The 19,755-nt window shown below is 41.0% G+C and overlaps 1 protein-coding gene and 1 long non-coding RNA gene across 3 annotated transcripts; both read left to right on the forward strand.

Moving 5' to 3' along the window:
• The first annotated feature begins 165 nt into the window (after window positions 1-165).
• On the forward strand, window positions 166-19,715 carry c2cd2 (C2 calcium dependent domain containing 2). Of its 2 annotated transcripts, XM_085174008.1 has the most exons (14): window positions 166-1,031; window positions 1,339-1,434; window positions 2,953-3,072; window positions 7,006-7,107; window positions 7,458-7,556; window positions 10,737-10,845; window positions 12,073-12,181; window positions 12,266-12,330; window positions 13,328-13,443; window positions 13,571-13,733; window positions 13,893-14,134; window positions 14,436-14,703; window positions 14,920-14,950; window positions 17,345-17,566. In XM_085174008.1, the coding sequence occupies exons 1-14, from the start codon at window positions 741-743 to the stop codon at window positions 17,427-17,429; spliced, it is 1,896 nt and encodes a 631-aa protein (XP_085030134.1). In that variant the 5' UTR covers window positions 166-740; the 3' UTR covers window positions 17,430-17,566. The 2 variants fall into 2 exon arrangements, with proteins under 2 accessions (XP_085030134.1, XP_085030133.1); XM_085174007.1 differs by lacking the exon at window positions 14,920-14,950 and having other exon boundaries at window positions 168-1,031; window positions 17,345-19,715.
• Window positions 7,563-10,273, forward strand: LOC146509419 (uncharacterized). Its single transcript, XR_014876370.1, has 2 exons — window positions 7,563-7,984; window positions 8,523-10,273. It is a non-coding gene; the product is annotated as an uncharacterized LOC146509419 (long non-coding RNA).
• Window positions 19,716-19,755: the final 40 nt, after the last annotated feature.

A 19,755-nucleotide genomic window follows, 5' to 3' on the forward strand; every position in this document is an offset into this window, starting at 1 on the left:
GTTTATTTCGACTTAAAGATGGACTAAACTAATCGTATAATATCTTAATGCTAATAAAAACAATATCCTAAAAGCCCAGTTGCAGCTTCAGCTGGGAAAAAAGCTTTAGTTCCCTCGAGGTCTCGACAACAACAAACGTCTCACAAATGTCGCTGTGCATTCTGGGAGTTACAGTTTGTGCCACATATCCGTCTGGAAGCGATAACTTTGTACAGTCACACTGAAAGTAGTCCACCGGGTCAGGCTGCACTCTTCTCCTGCAGGATGTTTTCCCGGGAATGTTACTCTTTCTCTGGATATCGTCTGTTGGAGTATGAGCACGAAGCTCGGGCATAAGTCCGTTTTGGCAAACTTTTACGGCTTAGTAGCTAACGAAGAATAGCTAGTTAACGAACCGTAGCGAAAATTAGCTTACTAAGCTAACAATCGTATTCAATGAGAGGAGGAGTGGGCTATTCTGCAGGTTCATTTGTACGCAGGCTACCTTTAGTTTTTTGACAATGGTTTAGATTTCCACAACCAGCTTGCGTAGTTTGGAAGCCCTGCATGGCAGCACTGAAGCATGGATAACGATAAGCAGAATTTGTATTGGAAGTGGATATTTGTCTTCTTATCATTTTTGGGCGATTGAATTTATTGATTCCACCGTTCCTTAATTAAATACATAACATGAGGTTGGCAGGAAAATTCCCAGAGGAACCGGTGTGTTAAACTCAGATTATCGATCATTTTCCCGAAGAATGTCCGACCCAGAAAGTTCCAGTTCATATTTTGGGTTGGAGGATCCGCAGTGGCTATGTATGGTCACGTTGTTTATCGCCTCCCTGGTTACTCTTATACTGTATTTCGTACAGTATTTCCAACATAGAGTTATAGGAAATAAGCAGGGAGCAGCAGAAGGGGACAATGCTGCGACAGAGGAGGAGGAAGCCGCCGCTCTGCTGGGATGGGCGCTGTCACTGAAAAGCTGGAAGAGTCAGTGGAGAAGAGCTTGGTGCATAGCTTTGAATGACGAAGCAAGGAAGCGAAAGGTGAGTCTCATGACCACCAAGCCAATGCTGTACTGTGGGGCAGGTGACTTCAATAAAAGTGTAGAAGGTTATAAAATCTCCTCATGTATGCTGTAAAGAAATTCCCCCTTTTTATGAAATCATAACCCTCAGTTTGATATTAGAGACACTGTAGTGTAAACTCTCCACCTTCCTGCTTATGGGGTCAATACGCTGCCAATGTTGTGCAAGCCCAGATAATTTTGCTTCCTTGGCAACATTTCGCCGAGTCTGCAAGACTTTGAGTAGGTGTTTGTTGTTTTAAAGTTTCTAGCCTGTTTCTTGTCAGGGTGCTGTTCTGCTGGCATTTGAAGAGGATGGTCTCGAGGCTTCAGATCTCACGCTTAGCAGGGTCTCCAGCTTTCAGAAGTCTGCTGGCAACAAGGTACTCACTCCATATTCTTACATTAGAAAACACCTTTGCACTGTTTATGGCAGACAAGCACCGACTTGTCGACTTTCCAATGTTACTACAGGCTTTTCTCAGTAAATTTAAATGTTGAAACTAATCTACTTAATATTTTATCAGCAGCAAATATGGTTGTTAATTACCGTAAACTATACTTGAATAAACCACAATGCACTTATTAGTCATACAGAGTGTTTGCCCATTTTTGCCAACCTGTGTTAGAAAGTATAACTAGAAACTGTAACTTGGGACAGGGACACACTGCTCACTACTTTTGTGGCTTTGCAGAGATTAAATGCAAACTCACTCCTTTCTTTGTGATCGTTGAGATACAGACCAAAATACCAGGTACTCTATGGAGTCGAGGGAGTTTAATGAGCAGAGGTTTATTTTTACCACACGCTGTGTGTGTGTGTAAGAAGCTTATAAAGCTGTCACGCTCAGCACTAAGGAGGAGCAGGCAGCCAGAAATACACCAGCACCTATGGTTATGTTTAGCTTTCCTCTAATACTGTACTTATGTCAAAGACATGCAGTCTTTGCTGAAATCAGAGTTAATTTGCTGAGTAAACATGTTTCTAAGGCTTAAACTACCTCTGATACTCAGTTCAGGTTGCATGTCATTCATTCGACTAGAGATCACAGATAATTACACTTCCTGATGCCTTTGGGATCTATCAGAGTTGTTCTTCCTTTCCTTCCTTTCAGAGTTCAAAGTGAAGTTGTCCTGACGCAAATGTCAGTTTTGGGTCAGTTTTATGCAAAGTCAGTATGCTAGCACATTGCTCTGGTTTAACTGGGACTTCTGCCCATCACTGGCTACTGCCGCTGAGATTATACTTGTGCTTTGTCTCGTCTTACCTTTATCCTCTAACGTCGACTTAACAATTGACTAATTTGATTTTGATAGTTAAAGGTCATGTCACAAAGCACGCAGAAGCTTTTCTGTGTAGCATTTGCATGTATTTGCTCGGATTGGATATGCTGACGTGTCCAGGGTGCACCCTGCTTGTCACCCAAAGTCAGATGGATATGCTATGGCCAAATCTCAAACATGGATTGAATGAGCTCTTAGGAAGATGGATGGATGTAAAAAGATATTTTGTGATGTTTTGCAGAAGCACTTTGGGGTCCTATTTGAACCTCATAGCTCAGGAGCAGAAGGGGAGGTCATACTTGGTGAGATATTGACGTGGAGATTTACACAGATTTGGACAGATATGTAAACTTCAGCTTGGTTGATGCAAACTTCTAACTGCAAGGCAATAATTCTGGTTTAAAGTAAACCACATGAATGCATAATCAATGAAGCATCACACATGCATTCACATACAGCACCTTTTAGTTCAGTGAAAATTCTGGGCTTACTTTCTATTTGAATTGCATTCAAATGGTATAACCACATGAGTAGCATGCAAATGCTGTCACTGCCTTAACTCCAGGATTCTCTGGAGTTTTACATTAAACTAACGCCTCACCTTGTCCTCCCAACAGGCCGCTTCCTGCTGTGTGGTTGGGGAGAAGCTTCAGTTCTCTCTGAGCACTGCGTCGGCAGCCATGGCTACAGCAGATCCTTGTAAATATACTGTGTGTATAGCTCCATTGGAGCTGCAGGTAAATACTCTAAATTTGTGAAGTCTTAGACTGCAAGGAAAGTAACACTGTTGGTTTCCTTTTGTAAAATATGTCTGTAACAGTTAGACTGTAGAGTTAAATCTGTTGGAAGTCGTAGTGATTTAGTTTAATGGGAGCTTTTACTGAACACGATGTGCTGCCCAGCATTGGCTCACTGCAGGCTGCATTAGATTAAATGGTTGGGGCATCTTTCCTTCCTTGGCAGATGCCCCAAACAGCTCATTAACATCCCTTTGAGGCCTGTTTCCATATAGAACTGATGAAGTTATGATCCAAATAAGACTCCCTTGGTTGTACCTGGAAATTGCAGTGATTTGCTTTATTTATCATTATCAAAATGTCTGCGTTGATCTCTTAAATGGAGTCCTGCAGCTCACCTTCAGCCTTTCCTAACGCTCCTCTAGCATTTTTAGACTTGAGTGCAGTGTTGAAATAAATTGGAGCCAAAGTTGATATGTTGGGATGTGTAATGTGTCGTGTCCGGAGGCTTTCTCCTGCTTTTAGCTTCATATTTACATGTTCAGAAATGCAAAAACTGCTTGTGTCTGTGTAAGCTAATGCAACTGTGCAAGGCTATTTCTAAACTAATTAACGTGCTTTTCCATTGAGGTAATTGTGCTATAAATACAACCTGAGTGTGAGAGGTTTGGAAGCTAAAGTCAGGTGTTGAGGAGGTTTTGTTTTGGTTGTGGGTTAGTCGTTGTTTCAGGGACATAAAGGAAGCCTTTTGTCTGTCTTTTTCACTCCCACTGTTTCAGCTTAGTCTGGAAAAATCAGAGAGCTTATTCAAATGTTTCCATCCGTCCACTGGAGCGTTTTTTAGCTTTTGACTCAGATCCAAGCTAGAATACTCGTGGCTCATGATAGGAGTGCATGTGGAACAGAGGCATTTAATGGACATAATAACACGGTCGCTACATTAAGGTGTGCTGCTGAGTGTACTTTGTCTTTAAATGCACTACTGTATCACGTGACCTGATGAGGGACACGGCAGTATGACACGCCTCATAATGAAATACTCACCAGCAGAGACGCGTTACTGTAATCCGATTACTTTTTTCAAGTAACGATTAAAGTAAGGGATTACTATTGCAAAAACGGTAATTAGATTACCGTTACTTTCCCGTAGGAACGCTGCGTTACTGCGTTACTAAAACTGTGATTTTTTTTGCGAGAATGTCTCATGACAGTGACGTAAGCGAGTGCGACGTTCGTGACAACAGCTGTGTGCAGATCAACAATGGATCATATATCGAGTGCAGAGAGAGTATGAGCGTGCAGCGTTTAAAGCGTGGAAGTACTGACCTTACTTTGAGTTTGATTCCATAAAAAGTGACAAAAACATTAGTGTCCGTTGTGCGTGGGAAGAAAACTTCTTTTTACAGAGAAAAAAACCCTAAACTTCCAAACAAGCACCGAGTAGCTACGACGTAATGGGAAACTCACAGAGAAACTCGCGGATTCTTCCACTGACCGCTGCACACCTGCACCAGGGTAACCCTCCGCCTACCCCACTCCTGCTTTACAGGTGAAAATAGAGCAACAGGACCGCTAGTCTTTGACTTTATTTATTTTCTGCTGTGTTTTACTTGCATCTATTTGAAAGACTGAGTGTAAACACAAAAAAATATTTTATTTTATGTGCTGGAATGTGCAGAAAATAGGTTTAAATGTTAAACTAATTTCTTCCAGTCAGAGAATGTTGCAGATAATTTAATTTTTACTTGATGCATAAAGTTAAAAGATTAAAACTAATAAAACAAGTTTTAAAAAGAGACTTTTCCATTTGATTACATTTTGTATGATGATTATGTAGAAAAAGTAGAATTGGGCTGAAAGATCTATCACTTTATCACCTATTCAGGTTGTAAATCGTGTTTTTAAAAAGTAACTAAGTAACTAAGTAATTAATGACTTTTGAAAATAAGTAATTAGTAAAGTAACTGGATTACTTTTTGGGGAAATAATCAGTAATTAGTTACTGATTACTTTTTTCAAGTAACTTGACCAACACTGCTCACCAGTGATGATCTGTAGTAGATGGAGTGTGATGTCACACCTTTGCCTATACGGAGCTGCCACGGCTTCATTTCAAAAGCAGAGATTATTCCTTCACTTCAGATTTGCATTTGTGTAGTTAGTGTTATACGACCAGCAAAAAGCATCACGTTCTAATTACAGCGTGCTCTGGGAAATCATTCCTTACTCCTGATTTCACATCACACTGGCCATATGAATCCCATTAGAAATGTAATCGCATCCAAAGACTTTGATGTATTCAAGATGTGGAAAAGAGTCCCCAGTTTTCTTAAGCAAGTAGCATTTCTCTTTTGTTAGTCAATAAATTAACAAAAACTTGGTCTAATGTTGTCATTAGTGGTGTCAGCGTAACACACTGATTGTATGTTATTTACGTTCAGGTGAGGGACTAAAATCCTACAAGAGTCATTTGCAGTGTTTCCCATTATCATCTCTGCCTGCTACAGTTTCATAATAAACCAAAAATATTTTTATGCTTTTCATGGTAATCTCAGCCTGTAAAGTCTGCCGGTCATAAGAGAGCCAGCTGCAGACTGCAGCGAGACAGAGAAGGCAGCTAAACATGTGTTTCAGTTATTCATTTGTCACAATGCACTTAACAATTGAAGTGTTCTGTACTTTGTACTTTGTGCCACTGGTATAAGGTAGCAGGTTGTTTATATTCAAGAGTACTGCTGCAGGCCACACCCCTTTCCAGAAGAGGTCTGATGAGTGATGGAAAGCAGCCAGTAAGAATTCAGTCGATCACCCAGCAGATGAAACACGTCTTCCTTAAAAAGCTTTTCTTGGAACATGTTTTGAAGTAAAAGGTATAACAAAGAGTTATGCATTTATAAAAGGCTACTTAACTTTATGTGGGCTGTATGAACAAGGACAAATAGGTGAAAAGCGCCACTTTGATCTGGGGCTGAAATTTAAATAAAGGAATATAGATCAGCAGATTGGCGAGTGGTGATTTGTGTTTAACGCATCAATAAAATTTCAAAAGATAAAAGGTACGAGATGTGTTCCTTGTCAGTCGTGTTGTTTGTTTTTGTGAATCGAACGATGGCGCTTTGGGAACAGCATTTTCTCCTTCCCTTTCCTCCAATAACAGATAAGAAAGGAAGCTTATTATGTACGTAGTTTATGTCATTTCACCATGTTAGGAACAGGAAAGTCTATTTGATCACATGCTGTGGCTTTTTTTCCTGTGAGCACCTGTTTTGCACATTAAAAATCCCAGAACAGCTGTTCTTTTTAACTTCCGAGTATGGTCATGTAGTTGCGTGGCATCGTGGAGCATAAGCATGTACAGACCGCTTTGAAATGGCTTAAAAGTGATACGTTCATCCTAAAAGGGCGAGTTTGTCTCACAGCTTCATTGTTGTTCGAGTTGTACTATTTGTGATAAGACAAACAGAAAAATATAAGCTTTATTGGGGACTTGGTTGCTTTCAGATATATTTGATTTATTACCGAGGGTTGGAGAGAAGCATTGAGGTTGTTTATCATAACCCGCTGCAGATCTGATGGGCTCATAGAGGGAGACGCTGCGATCCGAGGAGAAACGGAGCATCCTTGATGCCTCTTTAGTCTGGAGAACTGCAAATTATGTTTAAAAATGTAAAAGTGGATTTTGCATAATATGACCCCTTGCACAAAGCGTAGGTATGCACACCACCCACTCACCACCGGCTGCAACACAAATAGAATCGAATTGTGCGGGAAACACTGCGCTGATTTCGTTCCTCCACGCCCACCTCACATACTGAGCCGCTCCGTGTTTGGTGTATCGCTTCGTCTCCAGAGAATCAGTTTTAGTTCATCTTTCTGTGAATTTGATGAGTACTGGATGAGTCATAGGGCAGCTCTTTATTTTCTCTTCCCCAGCTTCATCTACACATGCAGGAAGCTGAAGATAAGGTCAAGGTAAGCTGGGAAGTGTCTCATCTAGAGGTGGAGGAGCTTCAGGTGGTGCCCGCTTTCACTCAGGTAATTTTAAAGCAGCAGAGTCGCAGATGTATAAATCTAACCAAAGGATACGCCGCACACTAACATGGCAAGAAATGTTTCGCTGCACCAAAATATAAAGAAATTGTGTGACAGACAGCCGTCATAGAAACCACTTTGCTTATTTCTTCATGTTCTTTTGTTACATCGACGTGTTTAGTCACAAACGAGGACGTGGAGAGAAGATTCATTAGTTTCATCATCAAACAGTAGTCGAACCATTTAGAAACCAATAAAAATTACATTTGTTTTATCACCTAATAGAACTTTACATTTCTAGTTTTACTCGATTAATACGAGGTATGTAATCTGGAATAATCTCTTTCTGTCAGGACAATGCAGCCATGAAGGAGCAGCTGAAGCAGCTTTTGTGTGTGTCGCATCCCTCTGTGCTGCTGAGCTGCAGGCCTGCTCAGGCCTCAGAGGTCAAGGTGAGCGAACGATGTCTGATGTAAGGCTGCCAGACTCATAATTACTTCCACCAGAGAGGGCGTTGGTTTTGGTGGTGTTTGTGTCATTTTGTCTGTAAACGTGACAGCCGGGGTGCAGAGTGTGTGAACGCTCCAGACTCACACGAAGCAATTTTATGATTTATTATTGGAGAATTCATCTTAGAAACTACGATTCCTACAAGTGTGGTGTTTGAACTCTGACCTCTCCTTTAGGGTCAAAGTGATAATTATGCTATTTAAAATGATGTTTCTTAAAGCAGTTGTTATATTCAGAACATATAGGCATGTATGAGCTTTCTAAATATGACCTGTGACCTTTTCAATCTGTCGTCAAATGTCTTTTATCTTTAGAAACTACTGCTTGTGTTTGTATTGGTAGGTTTAGAAAATGATACCAGTAGGGATGGGTACCGGTATCATGGCACCGGTTCTGTCATAAACGGTAGTAACCAGACCGAAAAGCAGCGCACATTTCGGTGCTTTATTTTCCTGAGCTGTGATACACTTTAGATTCTAGCCAATCATTTTACGTTTCCGAGGATAGTAGGCGGGTCCAGGTACGTACGTTCTTTTAGAGCAGAGCTACAGATTAAAAATGCTCAAGGTGAAGCGGTCAAAAGTCTGGCTGTACTTCACAGCAAAAGATGCAAACTCAGCAGCTGCAACAAGTGCTTTAAGGTACATGGACAAAGTTTGTGTTTTTTCCATTGTTTAAGCTGCTTCCAGCCAAGAGTGATACCATATATGCCCCATAGCTGCAGAAAAGGCTAACATTGTTATCTTTTTACAAAAAAACAGCTGAACATGAGAGGTTTTTGGACCAATTTTGTGTTCTCCATTCTTTAAGCACCGTTTAAGCACCGGCACCGTTTCAAAATTACCGGTTTGGCACCGGTATTGGATAAAACCTAAACGATACCCATCCCTAGATACCAGTATATGGAGATTTGAAATATCACATTATAGTTTGCATCACAGCGTCACGTTTCACCTCAGATCTCATGTTTACATTTCACACCTGCCTTTCCTTCAAGCTGAACCAAGGTGTGTTAAAGAAAGAGAGCGAGCTGCCTGGTTAGGTTGAAATATGCTGTAGTTTAATGTTTTATATTTATGTCCAGTTATTTGCAAATCAATAGTTATTATTCATAACCTACTCATACATAATGTTTGTATGATCAATAAGCGTCATGCATGTTGCCATTATCTGACTTTTACTGCACTAAAAGCTCTGTAAAAGTTTAAAAAATAAATAACAAAGAAGTATGAAGATATACAAAATACATTATGATTCCTTTAAAAGTAATGCTGCCCACAGGGCCAGTTCTTTGGCTGTGGTTTGCGCTCTTACTGCTTCTTGTTGCAACCTTAAATAAAGCTCATCTAAAGCAGCATTGATTCACTGAAGGTTATTATGTTCACATGCATTAAAAAGGTCATTATTCACAACCCACCATCACATGATGCTGTTTCACGTGTTTCTGATTAGATCTTACTTGATACAGGATGACAAGTTTTCTTTTTTAGTCCAAATATAGTCGTGAGTTACATGAGAGGCAGTGGGATTAACTCTTATTTCCTTTCCTCTGATCAAAAAAGTCGATATTATTGACATTTATATATCTGGTCATTGGACCCCAAAGTTCTCCTAATTTCCAGATGATTTGAATTTTGTGGTTTACGAAATTAAATAGTCGCTCTATGGCGTAACATTTAAAATGTTCAAGATCTATTAGCCGGCAGTTTTAGCCGTAATATAAAACAACCATATAGATTTGCATGCTGGTTGAAATAAATCTCTAGTGCTTTGAAGCTATTTAAGCATTAAGCTCATCAGATACGCTGCTATTTAAATGACCAAAACAAATCACTTTTGTCTGTAGATGATGCCTGTTTGTAATGCAAATTCATCAGAGGTGCTTCTGATGCAAATTCTCCCTGATCATAGAAAGGCCAACGCAAATGGTCAACATGTGAAAGTGGAAACAGTCGTGTTGCAGAGAGTCCTTGTTCAAACTTCTCATTTAAAGACGCGAGCATACTTAGGCCTCTGCTCGTTTATGTGCTTCCAGTACCGCTCGTACCTAGGGATGGGTATTGTTTAGGTTTTATCCGATACCGGTGCCAAACTGGTACTTTTGAAACGGTGCCGGTGCTTAAACGGTGCTTAAAGAATGGAGAACACAAAATTGGTCCAAAAACCTCATGTTCAGCTGTTTTTTTTGTAAAAAGATAACAATGTAGCCTTTTCTGCAGCTATGGGGCATATATGGTATCATTCTTGGCTGGAAGCAGCTTAATCAATGGAAAAAACACAAACTTTGTCCAAAAACCTCTCATGTTTAACTGTTTTCCACTTTTTCTTTGGTCATTTTAGCCTTTTTGTCCAGGGTGAAGGGAGTATCTGCCATCAAACAAGAAGACAGCTGCATGTAGCTATGATGATGTTTGCTAGTTCACCTTACATGCATTAATGTAATAACGTGGTTAGCCTACTCAACGTAAATTACACACGAACAACATTAAGCTACTCACGCAGAGAAGAACGGCTGCTGCTGCATCATCATCCTCATCATTTCTGCTACACTGGCAGGGCTAGGGGCCAGGACTCTCCTCTTCGGGTTTTTGGGGGATGTTGCTAACTCCGGGTCGATAACAGGCACCACACCCGCAGTAGATGTGCTCGGTGTGAGGTCTCGCAGCAAGCTATCAAATATGGCGCATTTCTCGACGCTATGCGTCGCCAGGTGTTTCATCAGATTTGAGGTGTTACCTCCTTTGACAGTATCACAGTATCAGCTTAAAGCACTTGTTGCAGCTGCTGAGTTTGCATCTTTTGCTGTGAAGTACAGCCAGACTTTGACGCTTCACCTTGGACATTTTTAATCTGTAGCTCTGCTCTAAAAGAACGTACGTACCTGGACCCGCCTACTATCCTCGGAAACGTAAAATGATTGGCTAGAATCTAAAGTGTGTCACAGCTCAGGAAAATAAAGCACCAAAATGTGCGCTGCTTTTCAGTCTGGTTACTACCGTTTATGTCAGAACTGGTGCCATCATGGCACCGGATACCGGTACCCATCCCTACTCGTAACGCTGCGCTCACTAAATCTGTGCTGTAGGTTTACGTATGTACTCACTGCATGCTCTCTCCAATAGGAAAGCCAGAATAAAGTGGTATCGCCCCCAAAGCCCCCACGCGCCCATGAGTGGAAGCTGCTGGTGAAAAACATCCGAGTCACACTCAACCAGGAGGAAGATGCTGCAGGTCGGTCGTGCGTCTGCTTATAAATTAATGTTAATTCTGAATTGATGATGTTTCCTATGCTAACGGCTACATTTAGCTCCAAGTACATCGTGTCTAAAACAAAAGCGCTTCTGTTATAAAAGCATTAGCGTCATCAGCAGGAGTGTCAGTAACGTAGTAATAAGAATAATAATAACTGCGCTGGTTATCTGTGTACCAGCTATGTAAACTCATTCATAGCGCTCTATTAACAGATCATATTTACCTTGGGTCCTGCACACCAAGCTGCGGAGAAACATGAGCTTCAATATACGTTACAAACAAAGAATCCTCCACCCGCCGTATTGACTTTGTATTTTTATTAAAAGGACGTTTTTTAAAGACATCTATTGTAAAGTTGAATTAGCTCCTTTCATCAGACTGCACGCTCTGTTTGCATTACCACGACGATGCAATGAGAAGGTTGTTTAGAGGGTAGCTGACTTTGGTAATGAATCAGCAGCAGTGGACTGTGCTTCCAGCATGGCTGCTGCATGACAAGCCCCCCCCCACTCCCACCCCTCCTTTTTAGGTAATCCACTGGTCAAAGCTAAACAATGATGGCAGTATATTAATAATACACCCACAACAGTACGACAACACCCAGCGTGGTGGTACAGACCTGCACATAAACACAGTGCAGGGTGTGGTCATGTATGAGGATAGATTGTGCTGATGATAGGCTGTTAACACGATTGTCCAGTAATGAAGTCTTAGACCACCCACAACAACTTTGTTTGGGTAGTTCCTGTGATGAGTCATTCTGAGTGTGAGTCAGCAGTTGTCGGGGCTGCAGACGTGCCCTAAAGCGTTCGGTCTGACTCTTAATATTGCACAGCAGAGACATGACACAGCAGAGACACTTCACTATATACATCTTCCTTCCTTTTATTGAAGATCAGTCACTGTCTGCTGGGTTTTTATGGTCGTGCAGGCTTTTATGTCGTTTTATTCATTTGTATTGTTTTAATTGTTGTTTAATAATTTGTATTGTAAAGCACTGAATCTTATCTGTGAGGCTTCTGATTCATATAAGTGCTTTAGAAGACCAGCACTCATTTAGCCTCCTCTAATCTCTGCATAATTCATCATATATACTCTGTAAAGTGATCCCGTGTTTATCCATTAGAGTGAGGGAGTGGAAGTGGCTGACCACAAAAAGAAAGAGATCTTTAAAGTCAGCTCTTGGATGACACTTTGTGTTTGCAGGCAGCATGAATCCTCTGTGTGTGCTGCAGTTAGATGATCCTCCTCAGAGGTTCAACACTTCTGTTTCGAAGAACACGACGAGTCCTGCCTGGGACCAGCCGTTTATTTTGTAAGTGTGAACGCCGACTCCGTGGCAGGTGGTTCTGATGAACAACACCGAATACATACATGTAAAATATTCTTCTCTCACCAGTGAACTGAATGGACGATCGAAGGAGCTCAATATTCAGTTGATGAACGATGGACGTCCTCCAGAGAGTAAGACAAACTCTGCCATGCCCCCCCCCCCCCCCCCCCTTGTGTTTCGATGTTGCGCTGTCACGTGACTTAGACGCTTTGGGGGTTGTTAAGTTGTTTACAAATATGTATATTTTTACCGGTTGTTGTTTTTGTTGTTGAGAATTTTAATTGTAATTTTTGTATCATAGTTTCTCAACAGTACTTGTTTGTTTTACTGTGTTTACTGGTTTGCGAGCACTTTTTATATCAGATTTTTCTTTAAAAAAATTAATAATAAAGCATTTTCTGTTTAATTTTAGTTTAATTTAATTTAATTTAATTTTATTATTTTAATTTATTTTAATTTAATTTAATTTTTTAATTTATTTTAATTTTATTTTTTTTAATTTAATTTTTAATTTATTTTAATTTTATTTTTTTATTTAATTTTTAATTTAATTTTAATTTTAATGCTGTGGTTTCGGCAAAGAGGAAACTGCCAGGTCGCCGCACTAAAAAAATTAATAATAAAGCATTTTCTGTTTAATTTTAGTTTTATTTAATTTTATTTAATTTTATTATTTTAATTTATTTTAATTTTATTTAATTTTATTTTTTTAATTTTTAATTTATTTTAATTTTATTTTTTTTATTTAATTTTTAATTTATTTTAATTTTATTTTTTTATTTAATTTTTAATTTAATTTTAATTTTAATGCTGTGGTTTCGGCAAAGAGGAAACTGCCAGGTCGACGCACTAAAAAAATTAATAATAAAGCATTTTCTATTTAATTATAAACTTTGTCGTAATTATGAGTTTTAACTGTTTAATAATAAAAAAGGAAACGTCACAAAAAACACTGAAGGTCATGAGAATGAATTGAGATTTAGCAATTCAATGATGTATCAGTGATACTGGCCTGTATTTACTTGGTATCAGATCGATATCAACATATGCAGCACTAACGTAGTTCCCACGTTGTGCCTCTCGCAGCACGTGCTTCTGTGCAGCTAAATCAGCTGTTTTCTGTCTCAGAGTCCTTACTTGGTCAGGTGTTGGTGCCTTTTGATCTTGTGAAGAAGCACCCCAAAGGACAGCGTACATTTGAACTCATCACCAAAGATGTAGTGACCGGATCACTGACTACTGACGTAAGACCTAAAAAACTCATTTTCTATCGCACGTTTTCCTGTAATATCACCAGATTTCGATGAATTCCTTCCACGTGTCTCTTGTTTTCATTTACACGTAGTTTGTAACTTGAATCGTGTGTTTCAGTTTACCTACCTGGAGCCGAGCGAGGTGAGGTCTTGGCAGCCTCCTACCCCGGCCTCTAATAAGAGGGTGGAGATGGACCGCACGGTCATGCCCTGTGGCACGGTGGTTACCACGATCACAGCGGTGAAGAGCAAGCCGGGTCGACCACTCCCACTCAATATAGGTAAAGGGAAGTTAGAGTAGCACAGTTCCCCAGTCAGCTGTTTAGATGCTGGTTAGTTGGCAACTCAACTCGGTCATTTTCATAATTAGACAAAAACGAATGTTCTGAAAGTCCTTTACATGAATGAAGCTTCAGTGAGACACTTTCTTGCTTCCTCAGATCCTGCCCAGAAGGCTGTGGTCAACAAGCCCAAGCTGGGGGAGCGTCGCGTCTCAGAGCAGGTGTCTGTGCTCGGGGGCACTGTGAGCAAGGCCCTGTCCTCCTCCGACACTGAGCTGCTGATGCTCAATGGGACGGACCCTGTGGCCGAAGCCGCCATAAGACAACTCCACCAGTCTGCTAAACAGAAGCTCAAGTCCCCGGTGAAGAAGAGTACCATCATCATCTCGGGCATCACCAAAGTAATTATGAGCTCCTTTTTCTTTTTTTAACTTTTTCACTTATAATTCAGCTTAAATAGCACAAAAGCACAGCTGGAGCCAATCTTGCATGTTTGATACTCTGGAAGTCGGATTCCTCGAGTGCTTTTTAAGCTAATCTGTTCCATAACCTGTGGTTCATGACGTCAGAGGAGAGAAGTCGATGCCTCGTCTGCAGCAGCGAGGGCCTTCTCGTGTTGTTAGCACCCTTCATTGTGCCTGGGCCTCCCACACAAGCTCCACAACAAATACGGCTTTAATGGGAATGTGATTTATTTCCCAGACGCCTCTGTCTCAGGATGATGAGCTGGCTATGATGGCGGGTTACGCCGCAGCGATGGACGCATCAATGTCAGAGAGCAGCTCTACTCAGGATGTGACCACAGCGATCGCATCGGGGACTAGTACCCCTCCGGAGATGTCGGAGCCCTCGGAAGGTCCCAGAGTTGAAGGGCGGCCTCCGGACGACTGGGAGAGCCAAACTGGCGAGGAACAAGACAATGCTTCACTGTCCATGTGTGTGTCTGAGGCGAGCTGCAAGAAGACCAGAGGTGAGAAACCTCTCGATGCATCTTTACAGGAGTATTATTAAACCTTAAAATCCTGAAAAGGAAAATAATGCCTTTACAAGCAGAACTTGATCTGTTTTGGCTGTTTGGGGTTTGTTAGCCACTCCTTCGTTATGCACTCTCTCTCTCTTTGTGTTCTCCTTCCTGCTTCCCCTCAACTCTTTGAACCTTTTCCAACTGTCATCACTGCCACCTTAGAGGAAAGCAGTGCTAAGCACACGTTGCATGAGTAAGTTACTTCATGAGTTACTTGTAGTATTCTTGGTATTCTAATCTCTGTAGTTTCTGTTAGCAGTAGAATAGATAACAGTGTTTTTCTACAAGGTGAGATTCACTTTTGTAGTTCCTCTAAAATCAGTTTGCAAAAACAAAGCTCACAAAATTAAAGGAATACTTTGAAAAAACATTGGAGAAAAAATCATGCTGATATCTTTAGTGAGTGGGTAATGTGTTAGGGATGAAAGGGTGCCGCAAAATGATCAACCAATTCAAAGACAGCCCAAAAATCAACGACTGGAACAACTCAAAATGGTCCTCAGTCACTTGTATGGCGCCCCCTTGTGTTTGTAGGCATGACTGACACCTTCAGGGCTCCTAATGAGGTGATGGATGGTGTCCCGAGATCTCTTCCCAGATCTGGACCCATCACTGGTAGAAATGGGGGCTGTCTCATTGTTGCCCGTCTTGTGCTCTGTTAATTTCATTTCCTGACCAGATCAATAGTTAAACTGACTTGATGCCATATTCTGGTTAAAAAGTGTTCCTTTAATTTTTTCTGAGCAGCAACTGACTTTTATTTGTGTCTGTACAACACAGAAGAAGTGCCGTGAATATTTCGGTATATTCACTTGCAATATGAAATATTAGTCAGACCACAGGAACTTGATCATAACTCTTTAAGCCATGTAGGAACTCTCCAGTATTTTGCTCTTAGAAACCTTTTTGTATCTCCTTCACTTCACTCTCTGTCACAAAAGGAAGCTTTGAGTAAAAAACATCAGCTGTATAAGCAACACATAGCTATAACATGCTAACTGTTGCTTCAGTAAAAAAAAAAAAAAGGACAAACTGAAGTTTAGAGGAAACACAAGAAGAGGTTTACTGAAGAGCAACTTTGCCCGTATTTCCTCTGAAACTGCTGCCTGAGGCATCCACACGATGAAGCAATGTGGAGCGGAAATGTAGAAGCGCACAAGAAAATACAAAACCTGACAGACTGTGTGTCAGAGCAGCACACACACAGCTCCACTGTTTGGCTGTGGCGCCGCTGCGAGCCCCTCCTCCTCCTCAGGCTGGTTGTAACCGTTGAGCTTATCAGTTTTCCATCTCTGATTACAACGCCCTCAGTCTTGTTGTAGTTTTTGTTGTGCGACGTGTCACACATTTTTAGAGGCTCTGAGGGTCGCTCCCTCCAGTGGACGGCTCCCCTCGGCAAGTTTCCAGAAGTGTTTGGTCCAAAAGCCTCTAGAGAAGATCTGATACTGTTCTGCGTTCTTCTTTAGGAGTGTGCTACAAATTGAGGACACGAATGCCTCCTTTTTTCTTTGTCATTTATTTATTTTGATACTATTTCGAGTTTCTATTGTTTTGTACTGACTAAACTAATCCACCGATACTGAGGATAACCCAGGAGCTCCTCAAGCGTGGAAGCAGAGGAAAGGTGCTTGTAGCCAGTAGAGGTGGGAATCACCATACATCCCACGATACGATATTATCACAATACTTAACGCACGATACGATATTATTGCAATTTTTTTTAAATATTTTGCGATATTCAGATTCTGTACATAAAGGTAAACTTTATCAATATTCATTTTCTCTAATATCAAAGTCTCACACTCAGTCTTTCTCTCATTTCAGTTTTATTGTTGACAAACTGAACGGTTTGTATTACAGTCTAGTCCAACTTAACTGAATCAACCATCTGGTACAATTATAGCTATTCTGAACTATGCAGTTTATGAAAACTATGCAGCCCCTTCAGCAACTGAAGAATTTGAAAGTAAATTAAAACAAAATATAATTTTACATTAAATAAAAAAGTTTTAAACTTAATTAAAATAAAACATGTCTTAAATTAAAATAAGTAAACTGTCATGTTTATTGCTGCCAAAAACAAGTTAAACACATTTGGACAGTGAAGGAATGTCAGGATTCTTGCTCAGAAAAAGGATCAACATGCTCTGAAGTCAGAGCACAAAAACCTTTTTTGTAACAAAGTATCGATTTCTGCTGTCCCTGTATCGATACATTATTAGCAAACAAAGTATCACCATGCTACACAGTATCCATTTTTCCCCACCCCTAGTAGCCAGGCTTCTCTCTGTTGGTACAGATTAGTGTTGGCTGGTGATTAAACACAATATTACAACTCTGCTGCTATTTAAGCCACATTTTTCATCCGATCCACAGCAAGTGTTTCACAGTAACAGTTTCCAACTAACACAGATTCTGTACCACTGCTGCTTTAGCTTTTATTTATTTTAAATGAGTTTTTCCATTACTGCTTAAGCCAATACTCCTCGTGCCTGTTTTTTATCTGTAGTAAAGACTTTTCCTTGAGTGGTGTCACTTTGACACTATCCATGTCTCAGGCTGCTTCCTGTCCTCTTCTTTGCCACAGGCAGCTTCCTGCAGAAGAGCGCCAAGCTCTTCTTCCGACGCCGTCACCAGCGCAAAGACCCGGGGATGAGCCAGTCACACAATGACCTGGTTTACCTGGAGTCTCCGGCCGCAGTGGAGCGAGCGAGCCGAACAGCCACGCTCAGCCGCATGCTCAACCGCAAGAGTAAGAGTAAGAGTAAAGCCAACGGCTCTACCTCTGTGGGGGAGCCACATGCGTGACCCCCCCACTGTCCCTCGCTCACCTTGACCTCAGTCCCTACCACTTCAACTACCATCATCACCTCCACCTCAAATTGCACTGGCAAACATCTTGGCTAACCTACTCCCCTGCATACTGGGGCTGCTGCGTTGTGGATGGGAAACAAAAAAAAGTGATATTTTAAGGCTTCGAATAAGAAGCCACCAACAGCAAGCGTGTGCATGTGTGGATCCTGCCCTGGATTGATTTCAGAGATTAGTCCTTTTTATTTGATTTTATGCAACATTTCAAAATCTTTAAGTGCTTTTACGGCTGTTATGGACAGAAGGGACCGCCGCGGGCCATCACTCTTTACCTCACTGAAAGCTGAGGGCGGATTCAAAACTCTCCCTGCTGTAAACCGTAAGTTGCCTACGGTGACTCAACAGGACCAAAGACGAAGAGCCGAGTGGTGTTTGTATGATTTGCACAGTTTTTAGTACCTTTTAAATTAAAGTGCAATGACAGGAGCAACTCTTGTGCAAGAGACTGTAGTTCATTCACAAAGGGAGACGATTGTTTCGCTGCGAGACTGCTGTACGTGGGAGCAGCACGACTACTTGTTGACACTAATATGAAATCGTTTATTACTCGATGATATTCCCAAATAAAGCTAGATCCAGCGTGTTCACGACATGTGTAAGACTAAAAATTTCTGCCTTGGTTGTCAATTTCAAAAAAGAAGCAGGGTGTTTTTAAATCATGTGCAACCGTCTCCTGTTGTACGCCACTGCTCTCAGCAGAGTTGTCGTCGTGTCGAAAGGGAACTGAAGCTTTATCCAGGGACCGCAGCGAGACACGCTTGTGCTAATAAAACGGATCCTTCCTTACATTTCAATAGCATGAACTGCTCTGTTGTTTTACGTGTTTCTAAAAGATGTGCACATGAACAAAAGAAAAGTGTGAACACCTACGAGAGCAACCAGGTGGCTGCTGCTTTTTATTTTTAAATCCAGCTAATGATTGTATTTTTGTCCTCCTGTGAGCAGCTTGTTTCTGTACATCATGTTAACTACTGTTTGTTATTCTGCTCAGAGAGCTGAATGGTTGCCTTACAGTTATTCTGTGAATGATGTCCCAGCTGCTCGAGTCTTGTTCCTCAGCTTGACATGACTTTGGCTCCTGACGCTGCGGCCGCTGTCAGACAAGCGGGCCTGAGCGACTGTGGTGACCTGTTGGATTGGCTCTGATCAGGCAAGCATACCACTGTGTTTCTGCATCATCAGCAGTTTCTATAATCAATAAGCCTATGCACTTAACATATCTGTTGACTGGGTTGTTTACAATATTCGACTACCTGAGATATTAAAACACTCTTGCTCTTCACAATAATTCTCTTCTGCAGATCCTGTGTTGGGTGTCTTTGTATTCATAATTACATGATCTGCTTTAATCCACCGTCACTGACTGTTGTCTGTTTAAAAACAAATAAAAGAGAAAATCATAGAAAGAAAAGGCCGAGAAAATAATCATTCAGACAGAAGCACCTTCCAACTCTGAGGAGAGGAACAGAGGGAAACGGATTGTTTTAAACCGAGCTCAGCTTCTTGCAGCCTGCGAGCATTAACTGCTGTCGTGCAGTGAGCAGTGGGGCTGTAGGAGATTAATGATTTGCTTCCTGATGTTTTTTTGTCTTTCTGCTCTGTGTGCGCAGAAAGTGGCTGATTAACTGTTGCTGCAAAGCGTCAGTCACTTCCTTGCAGGGACTGTAACTACTATACATACTGAGTTAAGCAATAAATATTGATTGAATAACTAAGACTGTGGTGATGTCGATGTTCTGACCCGTTCATCTGATTTGCTGTTTAACTTCCTTTTAGTGAAATTAGTCTCACGGGATGGAAACCTGTACTTACTTTAGTTCAGTTTGTTCTGTGTTTACATGTTTACAGTTTATGCTACTTTAAACATCTGCATCAACAAAGAAATGCGCTCACTGGACACTTTATTAGGAACACTTTGCCAATACTGCTGGACCTCCATTAATTCTTCACACTAGGGATGCAACGATACCAATTTTTTCAAACCGATACAATACCGATACTTGGATCTGAGTACTTGCCGATACAGAGTACAAAAACCGATACTTCTACCACACACACACACACACACACACACACACACACACACACACACACACAAATGCAATGAATTGGAAGACAGGTTTTATT

Source organism: Neolamprologus multifasciatus, chromosome 10 (genome assembly GCF_963576455.1).
Source record: "Neolamprologus multifasciatus chromosome 10, fNeoMul1.2, whole genome shotgun sequence".
NCBI classification, from domain to species: domain Eukaryota; kingdom Metazoa; phylum Chordata; class Actinopteri; order Cichliformes; family Cichlidae; genus Neolamprologus; species Neolamprologus multifasciatus.

Bases quoted from the DNA above. Each gene is read 5' to 3' on its own strand.
- c2cd2 (XM_085174007.1), top strand. From the start codon at position 741: ATGTCCGACCCAGAAAGTTCCAGTTCATATTTTGGGTTGGAGGATCCG. The intron at 7,557-10,736 runs GTGAGCGAACGA...TCTCTCCAATAG, and splicing joins CTCAGGCCTCAGAGGTCAAG to GAAAGCCAGAATAAAGTGGT. The intron at 14,704-17,344 runs GTGAGAAACCTC...TCTTTGCCACAG, and splicing joins GAGCTGCAAGAAGACCAGAG to GCAGCTTCCTGCAGAAGAGC.